The sequence below is a fragment of the Bubalus bubalis genome, chromosome 12 (genome assembly GCF_019923935.1).
Source record: "Bubalus bubalis isolate 160015118507 breed Murrah chromosome 12, NDDB_SH_1, whole genome shotgun sequence".
NCBI lineage: Eukaryota > Metazoa > Chordata > Mammalia > Artiodactyla > Bovidae > Bubalus > Bubalus bubalis.
Window position 1 is genome coordinate 82,636,603 of NC_059168.1, and position 18,916 is coordinate 82,655,518.

The window sequence follows — 18,916 nt, forward strand, 5'->3', positions numbered from 1 at the left end:
TGCCATCCAACCATCTCATCCTCTGTCGTCCCCTTCTCCTCCCTCCCTCAATCTTTGCCAGCATCAGGGTCTTTTCCAATGAGTCAGCTCTTCACATCAGGTGGCCAAAGTATTGGAGTTTCAGCTTCAGCATCAGTCCTTCCAATGAATATTCAGGACTGATTTCCTTTAGGATTTCTGGTTTGATCTCCTTGCAGTCCAAGGGACTCTCAAGAGTCTTCTCCACCACCACAGTTCAGAAGCATCAATTCTTCGGCACTCAGCTTTCTTTAGAAATCTTCCATCCATACATGACTACTGGAAAAACCATAGCTTTGACTAGATGGACCTTTGTTGGCAAAGTAATGTCTCTGCTTTTTTAATATGCTATCTAGGTTGGTCAGAGCTTTTCTTTGAAGGAGCAAGCATCTTTTAATTTCATGGCTGCAGTTACCAACTGCAGTAATTTTGGAGCCCAAAAAGATAAAGTCTGTCACTGTTTCTACTCTTTTCCCATCTATTGGCCATGAAGTGATGGGACCAGATGCCATGATCTTAGTTTTCTGAATGTTGAATTTTAAGCCAGCTTTTTCACTCTCCTCTTTCACTTTCATCAAGAGGCTTTTCAGTTCCTCTTCACTTTCTGCCATAAGGGTGGTGTCATCTGCATATCTGAGGTTATTGATATTTCTCCTGGCAATCTTGATTCCAGTTTGTGCTTCTTCCAGTCCAGCGTTTCTCATGATGTACTCTCCATATAAGTTAAATAAGCAGGGTGACAATATACAACCTTGACGTTTCCCGATTTGGAACCAGTCTGTTGTTCCATGTCCAGTTCTAACTGTTGCTTCTTGACCTGCATACAGATTTCTCAGGAGGCAGGTCAGGTGGTCTGGTATTCCCATCCCTTTAAGAATTTTCCACAGTTTGTATAAGATCATGGAATCTGGTCACATCACCTCATGGCTAATTGAAGGGGAAAAAATGAAAACAGTCACAGATTTTATTTTCTTGGGCTCCAAAATCACTTTGGTTGGTGACTGCGGCCATGAAATTAAAAGATGCTTGCTCCTTGGATGGAAAGCTATGACAAACCTAGACAGCATATTAAAAATCAAAGACATCAATTTGCCAACAGCTAGGTTTTTTCCAGTAGTCCTGTATGGATGTGAGAGTTGGACCATAAAGAAGGCTGAGCACCAGAGAATTGATGCTTTTGAACTGTAGTGCTGAAGAAGGCTCTTGAGAGTCCCTTGGACTGTACGGAGATAAAACCAGTCAGTCCTAAAGGAAATAAACTGAATGTTCATTGGAAGGACTAATGCTGAAGCTCCAATACTTTGGCCACCTGATACAAAGAGCCAACTCATTAGAAAAGACCCTGATCCTGGTTAAGATTGAGGGCAGGAGAAGGGGGTGACAGAGGGATGTGATGGCTGGAGGGCATCAATGGACGTGAGTTTGAGCAAACACCAGAAGATAGTGAAAGACAAGGAAGCCTGGTGTGCTGCGGTCCGTGGGGTTGCTAAGAGTCAGACACAACTTAGCAACTAAACAATGATTATCCAACAAAGTATGTTATTTATCATATCTTAAGAAAACATGTGTTCCAGTCCAGTTTTAGTCCCCTATTATTCTCATATAAGGTAAAGCTTTTATAGCTACAGTGATCGAATTTAAAACTGCTTTTTAGAGCTGAATAACAATTTGGCATCCTTTATGATAATCAGGGAGTGTGCAAGTGTGTGTACACAAAATGGATGATTTGTTACTGTATTTTTCACATTTATATTTTAGACATGGGTTTCAATGCTCCAAGAAACAAGTTACTAATTGAAATTATTTTACCCTTAAAATGTCTTTACTAATTGAAATTATGTTACCCTTAAAATGTCTGTGTACATGTGAGGAAGGCATTATACAAAGAAACTTACTACCACACACATTTTTAAAAATGGAAACTAATATTTGCACACTAGTATAAAAGCAAACATAGAAAGGTCTCATTTATAGTTTCTTTTCTCTTTCCTTCCTTTATGATACAGTTCATGCTCCAGATATTTATAAGCTATTACAATTTCTAAAAAGAAATCAATCTAAATGATATTGAAAACATGAATCATTTTTTCCTAATCTCTTCATTTTCTTGGTATGACTCTGCATTTATTGTAAAGAACTGTCTTATTATTAATTATACTGCACTTAATTTTAGGAACTGGAATATTGGCACTGTTGGGAGATTTATAATTCAATTGTTTTAAATTTTTTTTAAGCAGAAAAGCTTCTCTACAAATAAACCCAGATAATAAATCAGAAGGAAGAGGGCAGCATTTACCGACCCTTTTCCCTGCTGCAGACCTCCAGGCATCTACTTAGAACTTCTGAGACAATGGGGATTTTTGGACCCTAGAAATAAAACAAGGGACCTTACAGAAATCACGCGGCTAACCACAAGGCATCATCGGTTGAAACATAATGTCAATAAACGTGCCACCTCTGGTATTTTTAATCTTCCCTGGTGGCTCAGATGGTACAGCGTTTACCTGCAATGCGGGAGACCCAGGTTCGATCCCTGGGTTGCGAAGATCCCCTGGAGAAGGCAATGGCAACCCACTCCAGTACTCTTGCCTGGAAAATTCCATGGATTGAGGAGCCTGGTAGGCTCCAGTCCATGGGGTCGCAAAGAGTCGGACACGACTGAGCAACTTCACTTCACTTCTGGTATTTTTTAGTGATTTCCTTTTTGGTGGGATCTTTTTATTTAAAAAACAAAAACAAAAAAACACCTTATGTCTATCTCCAATCAAAAAAAAAAAAAAAGAACAGCCTAAAATTTATGATAACTCCATAAATATTTAATATCATTCTATGTTGCAATATTTTATAAATTATAATCATTTATTTGTATGTCTGCTCATTCATTCATTCTCTTAATCAGTTGTTGTTCTTCATTTGGTCACTCAGTCATGTCAGACTCTTTGCAACCCCATGGACTGCAGCATGCCAGCCCCACTGTCCATCACGATCTCCCTGAGCTTGCTCAAACTTATGTCCATCAAGTCAGTGATGTCATCCAACCATCTCATCCTGTGTCGACTCCTTCTCCTGCTTTCAATAATTCCCAGCATCAGGGTCTTTTCTAATGAGTCAGCTCTTTGCATCAGGTGGCCAAAGTATTGGAGCTTCAGCATCAGTCCTTCCAGTGAATAGTCAGGGTTGATTTCCTTTAGGATTGTCTGGTTTGATCTCCTTGCAGTCTAAGGGATTCTCAGAGTCTTATCCAACACCACAGTTCAAAAGCATGAGTTCTTCATCTCTCAGCCTCCTTTATGGTCAAACTCTCACATCCATACATGACTACTGGAAAAACCTTAGCTTTGACTAGATGCACCTGTGTTGGCAAAGTAATGTCTCTGGCTTTTAATATGCTGTCTAGGTTGGTCAGAGCTTCTCTTTGAAGGAGCAAGCATCTTTTAATTTCACGGCTGCAGTCACCATCTACAGTGATTTTGGAGCCCAAGAAAATAATCTTTCACTGTTTCCATTGTTTCCCTATCTATTGGCCATGAAGCGATGGGACCAGATACCATGATGTTAGTTTTTTGAATGTTGTTAAGTTTTATGCCAGCTTTTTACTCTCCTCTTTCTCTTTCATCAAGAGGCTCTTTAGTTCCTCTTTGCTTTCTACCATAAGGGTGCTGTCATCTGCATATCTGAGGTTATTGATATTTCTCCTGGTAATCTTGATTCCAGCTTGGGCTTCATCCAGCCCAGCATTTCACATGATATACTCTGCATAGAAGTTAAATAAGCAGGGTGACAATATACAACCTTGATGTACTCCTTTCCCAATTTTTATCCAGTCCATTGTTCCATGTCTGGTTCTAACTGTTGCTACTTGATCTGCATAAAGTTTTCTCAGGAGCCAGATAAGGTGGTCTGGTATTCCCAACTCTTGAAGAATTTTCCAGTTTGTTGTGATCCACACAATCAAAGGCCTTAGCATAGTCAGTGAAGCAGAAATAGATGTTTTTCTGGAATTCTCTTGCTTTCTCTATGATCCAATGGATGTTGGAAATTTGATCTCTTGTTCCTCTGCCTTTTCTAAATCCAGCTTGAACATCTGGAAGTTCTTGGTTCACATACCATTGAAGCCTCATTTGGAGAATTTTGAGCATTAGTTTGCTAGCATGTGACATGAGTGCAATTGTGCGGTAGTTTGAACATTTACACTGCCTTTCTTTGGGATTGGAATGAAAACTGACCTTTTTCAGTCCTGTGGCCATTGCTGAGTTTTACAAATTTGCTGGTATATTGAGTGCAACACTTGAACAGCATCATTTTTTTTAGGATTTTAAATAGCTTAGCTGGAATTCCATCACCTCCACTAGCTTTGTTCGTAGTGATGCTAAGGCCCACTTGACTTCGCACTCCAAAATGTCTGGCTCTAGGCGAGTGATCACACTGTATGGTTATCTGGGTCATTAAGATCTTTTTTGTATTTTTCTTTGAATTCTTGCCACCTCTTCTTAGTATCTGCTGCTTCTGTTAGGTCCATACCGTTTCTGTCCTTTATTGTGCCCATCTTTGCATGAAATGTTCCCTTGGTATCTCTGATTTTCTTGAAGAGATCTGTAGACTTTCCCTTTCTATTATTTTCCTCTATTTCTTTGCTTTGATCACTGAGGAAGGCTTTCTTATCTCCCCTTGTTATTCTTTGGAACTCTGCATTCAAATGGGTATATCTTTCCTTTTCCCCTTTCTTTGCCTTTCACTTAATCACTACTGTTCATTTATTCTCTATCAGGCATTATTTTAAGTAGTGGGGATAAACCAGCAAACAAATGTTTCTGTTTTCTCAAACAGTTACGTTATATGTCACAAACTTATAAGCGCTAAGAAGGAATCTAAAGCGAAGGAGAGAAATGGGGTGGGTGAACTCTAGTTTATCAGGGACAGTTATGCAGTGCATTCCCTGATAAGATGACATTTGAGAGATTTGAAGAAAAGAAATGAGCCATGCAGGTGTTGAAGCAAGAATGTGCCAGGCAGTGGAAGATCAAAGTTCCTGAGGTGGAAGAAGGCACGATGAATACACAGAGCACCCTCGAGGCCCCGAGGCTGGAGAGGAGTTGCAGGTGGCGAGGTCAGGTAATGACAAATGGATGCTTTGACTTTGAGAGGATTTTTTTTTAACATTTCTTTATAAATGGGCAAGAAAATGTTGCCAAATTCCCAATTAGACCACTAATTTAAATAATTCAAAGCTTCTCTAAGAGCTTACCGAGTCCTCTAGTTTCAGAACATCCTTATCTGAGCATAATTATATATTGGCTCTGCCACTCGCTAGCCATGTTACCAGGACAGACAAGCCTGCTTCTTCATCTGTAAATCGAGGTTAGTAATACCTGTGTTGTTCTCTATGCAAGACTGTTATAAAGATCAACTGACTGACTGTATTGTAAAATTATTTCAGAAACTAGAGGAAGTTTTGAGGTTATTAGTTGTTAACTCCGTGCAAGAATGACATGGGGCTTTAAGTCGGGTTTTGAAGGATCTGACTGGTTACTGTGTCAAGACTCTCCATAGTAATTAGCAGTAATTACATGGTACGTATCAACTTTTGTGAAAATTTAGAATTCATAGTATAACTTTTTCAGGTAGCTGCTTGGGATCAGAGCTGGGATGACCATCAAATCAAATATTTTGGGAACATGCATTAGTACAGACAGTTTAGCAAATACATAGGTAACATCCATTCTCATTATCCTTGCAAGGTATCATCTTGAGTCTGACATACCCAAATACAGAGCATTTAATCCAATAATCCAATTTGAGTTTTTCTGGAAAGCAATCCAGGAGCCTTTGCCATGGGTTTCAGGTGTGCGTTCCCTTTCCAGGTGGACATATCTGACGTCGAGGATGAAGAGAAGCGCTGTGAGCTCTTCATGGAGCTCCTGGAGGCCAGTCACCAGGAGGTGGAATTCCAGCACCTGGTTTTGCTCCTGCAGGCTTGGCCGCCTATGAAACGGGAGTACACGTGAGTATTAACATACAGGTAGACTTTGGACACGACTGAGCGACTTCACTTTCACTTTTCCCTTTCATGCATTGGAGAAGGAAATGGCAACCCACTCCAGTGTTCTTGCCTGGAGAATCCCAGGGATGGCGAAGCCTGGTGGGCTGCCATCTGTGGGGTTGCACAGAGTCAGACATGACTGAAGTGACTTAGCATCAGTAGCAGCAGACTTCTTTTTAAAATTTTTTTATTTGTTTTTCAATTGGTTTCCACCAATTGCAATTTTATGTTGGTTTCTACTGTACAACAACTTGAATCAGTCATAAATATATATACATACATATATATATGTATGTATGTATATACACACACACATATATACATATATATGTATGTATATATATTTATGACTGATTCAAGTTGTTGTACAGTAGAAACCAACATAAAATTGCAATTGGTGGAAACCAATTGAAAAACAAATAAAAGGAGAAGGCAATGGCACCCCACTCCAGTACTCTTGCCTGGAAAATCCCATGGACGGAGGAACCTGGTAGGCTGCAGTCCATGGAGTCGCTAAGAGTCGGACACGACTGAGCAACTTCACTTTCACTTTTCACTTTCATGCATTGGAGAAGGAAATGGCAGCCCACTCCAGTGTTCTTGCCTGGAGAATCCCAGGGTCGGGGGAGCCTGGTGGGCTTCTGTCTATGGGGTCGCACAGAGTCGGACACGACTGAAGTGACTTAGCATAGCATAGCATATGTATGTATATCCCTTCCCACCTGCGCCTCCGTCCCCTTCCCCCATCCCACCCTTCTGGGTTATCACAGAGAACCAGGCTGGGCTCCCTGTGTGATTTAGCAAGTTCCCATATAACAATTTTACACATGATAGTGTATATAAGTCAGTGTTGTTTTCTCAATTCATCCCACCCTCACCTTCCCCCGCTGTGTCCACAAATTCATACGCTACTAGATTCATCAATACCATTTTTCTAGATTCCATATATATGTATTAATATACGATATTTGTTTTTCTCTTCATGACTTACTTCACTCTGTATAAGAGACTCTAGGTTCATCTACCTCACCGCAACTGACTCAGGTTCATTAAAAGGTAGACTTCTTTTGTTTAGATTGTAGGTGTAAAAAATCAGTACCTGCAGGAGAGCCAATGAAAGAAGGATATAAAATCAGTATTAGCCTCTAGATGAAATTAGAATTATTTTTCTTGAAATATCACAGTTTCTTTCCATTTCTCCTTAGCCCTAAACACAAACATTTTGTTTAGAAATAGAGACAATGCTTGATAATAACATCTGGTTAAGGATATCAACAAAGGTTCCCGGGGGGCTCAGACAGTAAAGAATCTGCCTGCAATGTGGGAGACCCCAGTTCAATCCCTGGGTTGACAAGATCCCCTGGAGAAGGGAATGGCAACCCATTCCAGTATTCTTGCCTGGAGAATCCTATGGACAGAGGAGCCTGGCAGACTACAGTCCATGGTATTGCAAAGAGTCGGACATGACTGAGTAACTAACACACACACACATTTTTGCCAAAAAATGTTTTGATATTCTTTTAACACGGCTTACAATGCTAACTTGAAAATCCATGGGGAATAAATCGCTAATTCCCGTTTTTTGACAGCACACAGTGTTATGTGCAGTTAACATATATTATCACTTCACACAGCAAAGCTACTGCAGGAAGGTGATGTTATCTAATTTTACAATGAGAAAATGGAAGCTAAGAAGTTAAATAACGTCAGGCGTCACCTGGCCCCGAGGTGGAGGAGGCTGAGTTCCAGCAGCTGCTGGAGCCTTCAGCCCATGCTGTCTCCTCGTGTCACACTGACATTGGAGCCACATGGAGTAGTCACACAGTCCTTGCGCCTCCAGCCACGGGTTCCTGTGGAAGACGTGGCCAGATCTCCTCTGAGCACATATGCTGCCTGTCATGAACCGCTGCTCCTTGCTGGCAGAAATCAGGAGTTCCCGCATCTGATCCAAATGCCTGGGGCAGGCCTCGTCTTTGCGTTCCTCCCGTGTTGGTGAGCACTCTGTGCACCCAGGCCAGCACATGTCTTCCCACTTCAGACATCGCAGAAGGATGCTTTCCTGAAAATAGATTATTCTATTCCGTGAGCAGTTTAGGACTGCTAAGGAACATCTAGGCAGGCCTCTCCCCCTCGGATGAGACCGTTAGGAATTTATGAAGCAAACGGAGGAGAGGGTGTCGTGGTTTGCGTTTTTAACCAAGTGTTTTCATAAGGGCAGGCAGCAGCTGTTAGATCTCCATCTTCTGTGGCCGCGGTGGCAGGCTGACATGCCGATTTTGAGAGTAGGTTCTTCCCTTCACTCTTTGAAACTCTGCAGTACAAATTCTCATGTCAAAGAAACTTTAGTTTTTCTTGTGACAGTCCCTTGAAACAGTATTTCCATTCGGTCCCCAATTATCTGGGCAGAGCAGCCTCAGGACCTGAGGGTGCTTGTTAAAAGCAGAGTCCCATGCTTGACTCGCTGAGTCCAACTCACAGGACCTGGGCATCAACTTCTCAGCAGCTCCTAGGAGATGGTAATGGGAAACAGAGGTGGGCCCCACTGGTTTAGACTGTCAGTACGGCTTCACTTTTTCAGAAAATCATTAGGGTTGAATTACTTCATTTCAACATATACTCAAAATGAATCTCTTCGTCCAGAGAGAATTTTTCAAATTCAAATATGATACTTCTGGTAGATTAGTTAACTTTGGTTCTGCAGTTTCTGTAACTTGGAACACTGACCATCTCAAGTTACTCACCCGCAAGAAACAAGCTCAGCTTCTCTTAAAACATTTACCGCATTTAAAACATTTAATGAATGCATTTATAAGCAAAAATAGGTTCATTTTCAAAGATACAGTCTTACTTTGGTAGTCCTGTGTGAAACTTGTAAATTGCTATCCTGTGTTTTGCTAACCTCCTTTATGAAATCATTAGCATTAGAACCAGTCATGAGTATCGTAACCAAGCATTAGTGATCCACTTAATCCTCGTACCACCTATGTCTCTACCTAGAGATAACAAAGTGATAAGTCCATTTCTGCTTCTTTCCTGGCTCATCATACAGTAAGAATGTATGATGGAATACCTGAAACGGTGCTTTAAAGTACTTTTGAGTACTTTTTTCCCCCAGACAACCCAATGTATGACTTTAGGCTGTTAGCCCTTTCAAAGCAACCCAATCAGGGGAGTGGAGCGGGAGGGAAGGATTGTGTGGCAGTGGCTGAATGTCGCCAGTCAACACAGTCAAGTTCACAAGTGAAGACAGCTCGATCCACGTGACTGCTGATTTATCAGTCCCAACTTTGGGTTTTTAGTTTCAGTCCCTTGTAGACCCTCGATCCATACAAGGAAAGCATAATAGATTTGCATTCAGGAAGATCCATAGTGTCCCTCCAGAGTGTCACAGCTGGCTGGTGGAAATTCCATTCTGATAGTTGTTGTCAAAACCACTTGGATGCATTGTGTTCAGGAACCAGCATTTTTGCTGCACGGAGGCGGCCTGTTAGGGAAAACCCCTGGGGAGCTGGGTCCAGACTTGAAAGAGGAAAGCAGAGGGCGAGTCCCGAGTGTGTCTGAAGACGACTCCTCCGTCAACCAGACACTCTCCCGGACTTTGTTTGTACCTTGAAATAAGCGGCATCCTTTGTCCTCACAGGTTGTTAGTTTGAGCTGAGACACAAAGGCTTTGCCAGAGGCTAGTTTTGTGGCGTCCCCTTGTTGCACTTGATGTTTTTCTCAGGCACAAGCAATGAAATTCTTTCAAGGGAGGGACCATCCTTGGGTGCTCATTGTTTTCGAAGCTATAGCTCTGCTTTAATAAGGCAACAAACTCTTGATAAATAGTAAAATTATTGTACAGTGTTGTAAGTAAATCAGCACCCCAGAGCGAATGTAGCCTTCAGTTGTTTCTTGAAATATAAATCGTGATGTTTTTTATGAATTCAGAGTAGTGGTAGCCAGAGAAGGGAAACAAAAGACAAACTTTTGTGCTTTTACGTCTCAGAAATAAGAATAATAAGATGTGCCTGCTATCAAGAGTGACACTTCACATGACAAGCACCACTCATTAAGTGACGCAAGGAAAACATTAAATCGCTTTTTCACAGTGAAAAGAACCGAGGCCCAGAAAAGTTGGGTGCCCCCCCATAAGCATATAACCAGGCTGAGAGTGTTTTAGTCCTCTCTGTTGAGTCACCCAAGTAGCCAGGGAGCCAGAATGTCAGCCCGAATGGCTGGGCTTCGAACCGCCTGTGCCGGTCAGCGTCTACCCACTGCCCCCATGCTTCTGGGCGCTTATCTACACTACAGCAAGCTCTTTTCCCTCTGTTTGATGGGGTCTTTTCTCCAAGAGAGACAGGAAGAAATACATCATCCTGATTATGATTGCAGTTTACCAAAAGCATTTTACTTGAACAAGTGGGATTTCTTTTATATTTTTAAATTTCTTACCGCAATCATCCTAAGTCTCATTGTTTCGAATGTCTGCATTTTTCTCCCTTCAAACCAGCGTGACCAATAATCCATGGGTGAGACTGGCCACAGTGATGCTCACCAGATGTACAACGGAGAACAAGGAAGGGCTGGGGAATGAAGTTTTGAAACTCTGCCGCTCTCTGTATAACACCAAGCAGATGCTGCCTGCCGAGGTGAGTGGATGCTTCAAGTGGCTTTGCTGGGGGTCATCCCTTTCCTTCCCCACCTCTTTATTAGAAGCAGTATCAGCGACTGTGCTTGGGTAACGTTTTGCCTAAGTTATTGGTAGGTAAAGCCCATAATCTGTAACAGATCAAGTGAAGAAGGGCAGTGCTGAAAGGATGCTTTGAGGTCTTTTTCTCTTTGTTGGAGCTCTGAAGCGGTTTTCTTTTCACAAGTCCCACAGTAGAACCCAGTTTTCTGGTTTTTTTTTTTTTTTTGGATGCCCTTTTATGTCTAACTCAAGCTTCTGTTGCAAGAGGTCATGGTAGTTCAAGTGTCGTGTCTGCCTGACCCAGGACAGCTGGTAATGTAGTGGTAACGTTAGTGTTCCTTGGCGGGTAACCAGCCACTGTTGATTTTCATATACTTTTTGACATCGTTGTAATAACATTGTATAACCACAATATTTATTCTCTGTAAACATGGTAAAAACACATGTTGACCTGTGTTCTCTATTTGGTCCCATAACACAACTGTCCCAGAGATACTTATGTTACATATACATATGCAGTGCTGCTGCTTAGTCACGCCAGTTGTGTCTGACTCTGTGTGACCTTATGGACTGCAGCCTGCCAGGCTCCTCTGTTCATGGAATTCTCCAGGCCAGAATACCAGAGTGGATTGCCATGCCCTTCTCCAGGGAATCGTTCCAACCCAGGGATCAAACCCGGGTCTCCTGTATTGCAGGCAGATTCTTTACCTCTGAGCCACCAGGGAAGCCCTATGCCATTATCCAGATGCTTAAATTTAATTTGTAGATTGCTCAAATAATATATTGCTGAGGCCAGATCCACGGCAGGGGCTATAACTATGTGCTTATTTTAGAATATAAAATATATATATATTGGATCTGGCCTCAGCAATATATTATTTGAGCAATCTACAAATTAAATTTAAGCATCTGGATAATGGCATTAAGTTGATTAATTGATATATATATTATAATACATTATAATATATATTATAATATTATAATATATATTTTACATTCTAAAATAAGCACATATTAGCTACAGCCCCTGCCGTGGATCTGGTCTCAGCAATATATTATTTGAACAATCTACAAATTAAGTTTAAGCATCTGGATAATGGCATTAAGTTGATTAATTGATTAATTGATATATAGATATAATATATATTATATATATATTTTACATTCTAAAATAAGCACATATTAGCTTCAGCCCCTGCCGTGGATCTGGCCTCAGCAATATATTATTTGAGCAATCTACAAATTAAATTTAAGCATCTGGATAATGGCATTAAGTTGATTAATTGATTTTTGAGTTTTTACCACATAGGAGATAAACTTGAAAATGGAATTGTAAATATGATTCTTTGAGTCTTCATTGTAATCACGCAAGGAAAATGTTCTCATTATGAATGCACACTTAATGAATTGTTTTCTGAATGAAGGACTGGCTAAGCGTTTTTTGATTGAATTTAAAATATTGAGTCCGTTTGAAGATGTCTTCAACCACCAGAATGACAAAATTATTCTTTTAAATAATTAAAGTACCAACACCAAAAAGCAGCCCCCTTACTCCAATAGCCTGTGGTTTCCTTGTGTCCACGCCCTTTTGACTGGTGGTCGGCTCTGCTGTGTTGTGAGCACCTGGAGAGAGGGAAGCGTGGCTGCAGCGTCTCTGTTTCCGTCAAGGCAGGATTCAGCAGACTGCAGAGTGGGGACTGAACACAGCTGGTTACCCCCGCCAGGCTGAGTAAATAACGTGCTTTTCATCTTTGCCTCCACATGAGCTAAGATCGCACTCTGTTAGGTCAACTCCAGACGCCAGACGTGTCCTGCTGTCAGTGCTGCTGAATCTAGGTTAGGGAAACATTACTTCAGATCACTGGACCTCCATTTTCCCATCTCTGAAACAAGGGGCAGACCCCATGGCATCAGAGGGGGCTCTTACTCCGTCTGCTCTGCAAGGTCTCTCATCCTGGGCGGAGTGTGAGCCGAGGCTGTCTGTCCTCTTCATCCTCAGCATGTAGTCCACTGCCTCCCACAAGCCCATCACTCTTTTGGGGTGAGGAGTGAAGTGCTGTATTGAGCCCCATTTTGAAGCACATCATTATCCCTCCTCTGATGTAATTTGATGAGATGAAACATCATTATCAAGAGTTCTTTTGCCACAGTGCCTTTTTTTTTCTTTCATTTTTCTTGTGCTGCTCTGTCTTTTAATTGGGTACGTATATAGATTTCTTTTCCCCCCTAAGTATGCCATGATTGAAGGAACTTTGCAAATCCTCTGTTTGTATTAATCACTAAATGTGCTGAAATGTGAATTAGAATTGTTACAAGGAAGGAACAGTGTGATGACAAAATGGAGATGTGTTGTTTATTTTCCCACCTTTGGAAATCTCTTAGCCTCTTTGAAGACTTCCGTAAGATTTAACATCACTGTGGCAGTAAAAGTATCCATGACTCTTCTTTTACTCCAGTACCTTTGGCTGTCCCGGTGCATGGTGTGTGAAATGCTATGGCCTAATTATCTCCGACAGGACTTAAAGGGGCTTACTTTTCCCATCATCCCTGTTTCCCATCCCTCCCACCAAGTTCCCATATGTAGAGTTTTTTTTTTTTTTTTTCCTTTATGACTTTTCATGACCGCCTGCTGCTGCTCATGGTACTTGTTTACTTATGGCCCTGGTGGTTGTGCCGATGGCAAATATGACCAGAAAGATAAAAGTCACTGTCTCGCACAGGTCACGAGTCTCCCAGTCTTGAAAGTTAGGCATCCTCCTTCCCGGCTTGTATCCATGGCAATGCATGAACCATCCTTAGGAGTGGGGGATCTGTAGAACAGGAAATTGGCAACTTGGCATAAAACAAGCTCTTGGCATTTAGATTTAAAATTCCACATCACAGCTATTTGTGGCAGCTCCCGAGGGTCCATGTGGAGGCACAGAGAGAAGTAGTGTTGCAGACACCTTGGCTGGGTGCATGGGTGTCCGCCACCTGGACAACCCCCCTTCTACTTCTTAGTGTGATTGTTCACTCTCACGGTTGAGGCACTTCTGATGACGTCAAGAGCTTGATTTTTAGAATCAATGACCCCTATTCCGGCACACTTTGTGTTCCAGGCCCTTGCTGCGGGCCCTGGCACAACTTTAGGTGCTAGATACCTCCCCCCTCCTCCTCCCCCGGGCCAGCAGGAGGCAAGGACCGCTGGTGGACCAGTCTCGCTTCTCTGACAACCATCAGCCACAGGGCCCAGGGCATCCCCCCGAGTCCCAGTCCACAGTGGGGACTGGCTTGCAGGACTCTGGCCAGGCTTGGGGCCCTGCCCAGCTACTCCTCTTCGTTCAAGGCTTCTCGCTGTTGTTCTGTGTCCTGATGGCCAGACAGCTTGAGCTGTGAAAGTGCCTTGCAAGGGGTTCCGTGGTTCTCTTTGCTTCTTTCACCTTTCCTGTAGCTCTCTAAATCCCTCTGTTAACATCCTAATAAACTGTCCTCTCGTAACACAGGGGAAAATGCCTGATGAGTATAGTATAGTACTTAATTACAAAGTATTTAGCCAGTAACTGTTCACTAAGATAAAAAAAACACCCAGTAGCTCTCATAAAATGAATTATTCCATTCCTGGGTGTCCTTATCTAACTCTGGGGTACTAGCCATTATGCCTACACAACAGGATATAAAGGTCATTGCCATAAATTTTTCATTGAAGCTTAGATCAGCTTAGTGATATGCTTATTCCGAATATTGCAAGTTCCTGAAAAATAACGTGTTTACCAATTTCTGATAACTTATAAGCAAATATGAGTGTTAAGAGAGGGAAATTATACAGATAATTTGAGGCTTCCCTGGTGGCTCAGATGGTAAAGAATCTGCCTGCAATGCAGGAGACCCAAGTTTGGTCCCTGGGTTGGGAAGATGCCCTGAAGAAGCGACTGGCTACCCACTCCACTAGTCTTGCCTAGAGAATCCATAGACAGAGGAGCCCGGTGGGCTACAGTCAGTGAGGTTGCAAAGAATTGACCACAACTGAGCAACTAACATTTTTTTCAAATAGCAAGCAAGTTTGGAATACAGAGAAGGAAAAACTTTCTTGCCCTCAAATGAGGCAGATGGATGAGTGACCACAGTAATACCGGGTGGCAGGTGATGCAGGAAATATCTGACGGAGTAGAGCCAGCATGCAGGAGTGGCAAACCTGGGCCATCAGAGCGGCTGCCGTGGGAAACAGGGTTTTCCTGTGCCGTGTAAACTGACCTAAGGATGAGTTGAGAGTTAATCTCACAGACAGACAGCAGAGGTTGCATCCATTGTGTGTGAACACCCAGAGGTCTGTGAGAGCCCAGTGCTCCCTCTGGTAGCCACAGGCCACATGTGGGTACTAAAATTAAGTTTAAATTAAGCAAAATGAAATGAAATTAAAAGTGTGGTTTCTCAGTGGCACTAGCCACGTCTCAGATGCTCCTAAGCCCCCACATGGTCCTCGGCTGCGTTCCATGAACTGTGCAGGATGGGGAAGGGAGCCGTGGTTCCAGGGAGGCGGGCAGAGGAAACAGATCAGTGCTGTTTGGGCTTGACGGCCACACACCCGAGTTTATATTTCATCTTCCCGAATGGTTTTTGCGGGTTTGGGCATCCCAGGTTAAACATCCACGTTTCTCTTTGGCCCAGATGCTGGGTGAGACCCCTGCGTGTGCTGCATGTGCTGTAAGGCACACAGAGCTCTTTTCTGAATTGGAAGCCTTGTTTGAAGCCCGCATTTGGCAGAACTGTTTCCCTGTCAGTATTGATCTTGTGTGGCACAGTCTTCCAGTCTGGTTTCCAGCAGTGGCCTGCGGGGTGCACACTGAAGAAAGATGGTGAATAGAATTCCAAAGAGACCTTTACCCAGACTTTAAATAGGAGCTTCGTTATGTCAGCCTTATTTTATCCACTCTTTATAATAACCTAAAATGCTTATGACAATACCATGCATGTGAGTTTCTCTTCTCTGATATGCTGCTGTTGGCCTAGCACAAGAGTAGCAGGATCTCAGTCCTGCACAGGGCAGTGATTCTGTGTTCTTTCAAAAACAACCCTTGCTTTATGTAACGAGGTCGCACTCATTGTCTGGTCTTGATCCAAGTGTTCCGTTCTTTACAGCTAAAATCAGGACACCAAGGGAACGTGTAACTGGGCAGGGGGGAATAGCTTGAAAATTTATTTTCTACACTTTTATACCTTTGTTGTGAAGCATTATTATATTTATCTTATAGAAAAGGCTGCTCTCTGATGACAGATTCAGCCAGCATGAAAAAGAGCTGTAAACGAAATTAAAATACATCTGTGGCGCTCTGAATACATTTTCATTTTTCTGGACCACAGATAGTTTTCATGAAGAAGGAACATCTTGAGTATATCAAGCATTCAGTTCACCTTGACATTAACTCTCAGTTCAGTTGCTCAGTCGTTTCTGACTCTTCGCAGGCCCATGGACTGTAGCCCACCAGGGTCCTCCGTCCATGGTATTTCCCAGCAAGAATACTGGAATGGTTGCCACTTTCTACTCCAGGGGATTTTCCTGACCCAGGGGTTTAACCCGAGTCTCTTGTGTCTCCTGCATTGGCAGGCAGGTGTTTTACAACTCATGTCACCTGAGAAGTCTTGACGTTAACTATGAACAGGTTTTAAAATGTTTAAATTGCCGATTTCCTTTGTTATACTAAATTATAACTAGATCTTTGTGATAATATTAACAATCAATAATAGTTTTTGTTGTTAAGCATCTAGTATATGCTGAGCATTGAGCATCATTATTCACTAACACTTATTCTCACACACACGCAAAACACAAAATAGTAGTTACAGTTACCTCCATTTTACTTGGGAGGAAACTAGGGCTCTGAGAGTTCAGAAAAATAAATTCCAGCCCTCTAACCATCCAGTGGGATCCTATGCAGCCATTAAAATAGCAGTATTGTAGATGAATATGTGATATCAGAAAGATTTTATCAATTAAGATGGTGAATCGAGTGAAGCAGGTACCAAACCCTACATCAGGGTGGTCCCCTGTGTGTCTTTTGCATAGTCACCCCCCCCCCACACACACACACAACGCCTACACACACACACACACACACACACACACACACACACACGACGCCTCCAGAATCGTGCCGGGGCTGTGATTCATTCCCTTTCCTTCTCACTCACAAAGTCGCCCTTGTGGTTCCAGGGGGTGAAGGAGCTGTGCTCGCTCCTGCTTGGTCAGGCCCTGCTGCTCCCGTCCCTGAAGCTTCTCCTGGAAAGCCCGGATGAACGTCTGCACACCATGGCCTTGGACCACATCACCACCATCGCTAAGGTACTCCCCACCGAATTCACTCATTCTTGCTTTGCAGAGAAATGCATTGGTATTGAGGTTCTCATCAGTAACAATGGTGATTTACTCAGGACTGTTTTACTTACACTCTGACCACAATAGCTGTTTGTTTGTCTACAGTAGGTATTTGTGGTTTGCAGTAGATATTTGTTGACAAAACATTTTCTAAGCTCCTCCTGTGAACCACAGAGTGTATGTAGTGCCAAGAATGCAAATTCGGATCAGGATGCATTTTCTCTAGAGAAGCAGAGTATCGAGTCTCTTTAAGAAAATTTCAGAGCTGCCTGGCACTAGCGGACTAGTCTTGCCACTTGAAATCTGGGTCAAGGAGCTCCTGACATCAGGCAGATTTTCTGTGCCTGCATGTGTTTGGTTATGTACTAATTAAAGGTGAGAAGGAGTCCTGTTAATGGCACCAGCGGAAATCTCAAGCTTGAGTTTCCTCCGGCAGCCGACACCACCACTGAAGCCCATCCTGGCTTGTAGAAATGGGAGCCAGTTGAGGCAAGAGAGTTCTCCCTGCAGGCTGGCTGCCTTATTATCGTGAAGATAATGTTTTTAAGGAAGAAACTTGCACTTCCCTTTTTAAATTTTACACATTAGATGCTCAGAGTTGTGTTTCATTTCATACAATGAATTTGCATTGTATGATCCTTCTATGGGACGCTCACTCATCTGAAGTGTATATGTGTGCGCTTTAACAACAGTGTAAGAGGATATCTTCTAGGGACCAGAGAAGGTAGGTGAATCCTAGGGCAAAGGTGCAGTGACGAGATAAATGAAAAGATGTCTTGGATTTATAGCTTCATTAATGACAGGGGTTGCAGAAAGCAGGACGTAATTGCCTTTGGAAATAGTCATAATGAACAAGATAAGAAAACTGCCGTGCCTTTATTCATATTTTCAAAATAATGTAAAGTTTCTGTATAGATTTTATTTAAAAAAAATGCCTTTCATTATCATTGATAATTGAGCATAATAGGGGCCTTTCTGGAAACTAGGCTGAAGTATGAAATTGAGGGGACTTGTCTAGCAGTGCCTCTCTGTGCTAAGATAAAAGTTGCATAATACTGGGATTTGCAAGAAACTGAGAGCTGCAGTAAGATTTTTTTCTTAGCTGATTTTTTCTTGGAGATCCAAGACATCAGGAAGAAGGGAGAGCTAGAGAAAATCAACTGCGTGCTGCCAGTGTTTTTCTTCCATCACCACCTTGTACGCAGTATTCATATCTCTGCTCAAGTATTTCCAATAAAACTTGCCATGGGCACCTTTGAGAATAAAACAGTAATATATTAAACATTGCTGTTCCCTATTCATGCTGTGTAGAGCGTTCCTGATGCCCTCATGAATTCCATAGGAGTACAGATCAGTTTTCATTGTAAAGATTCTTTATCACAAATGCATCAGTCAGAACTGCAACTAGAAGGGGAGCTCCCTAACTGAACCAGCCCTGCTGACTGCCTCACCGCCCCCCGACACACACATACTATCAAAATAAGAAACTAAACGGGGATGTTGCCAACACCCAAGTCATTTATAAATGGTACTAGTTTGCCTTTGTAACACTTTATCTGCACATTTGATATGCAGTCTTGTACTAAAACTCTGGATCTTGAATCATTTTGACTGTGGCTGGTTCAGCCAGGGTTGTGATGAAAACACCCGAAACCCCTGTGGCCTTCAGGTACAGAAATCAAAGCCAGAGGTGTAAATTGCTGAGGCGAGTCTGTTTCCTACCACTGAGACCCTTCTGGGAATTCAGTAATGACACTGACTTGTAACTTCTCTGCACTAAGATGAGCACTCATGTTAGGCTGGCCCATCTGTGACCTTCACGTGTGTTCACGGAAGA

The 18,916-nt window shown here is 42.4% G+C and overlaps 1 protein-coding gene across 3 annotated transcripts in view; it reads left to right on the forward strand.

Annotated features, from left to right (window-relative positions):
• The window catches only part of NBAS (NBAS subunit of NRZ tethering complex), a 331,354-nt gene that overhangs the window by 301,649 nt on the left and 10,789 nt on the right, over window positions 1–18,916 (forward strand). For all 3 annotated transcript variants that reach the window (XM_044926228.2, XM_025261541.3, XM_044926229.2), the window contains 3 exons: window positions 5,880–6,019; window positions 10,551–10,689; window positions 16,918–17,046. In XM_044926228.2, coding sequence (XP_044782163.2) covers window positions 5,880–6,019; window positions 10,551–10,689; window positions 16,918–17,046 — 408 coding nt within the window. The remainder of the gene's footprint in view (window positions 1–5,879; window positions 6,020–10,550; window positions 10,690–16,917; window positions 17,047–18,916) is intronic.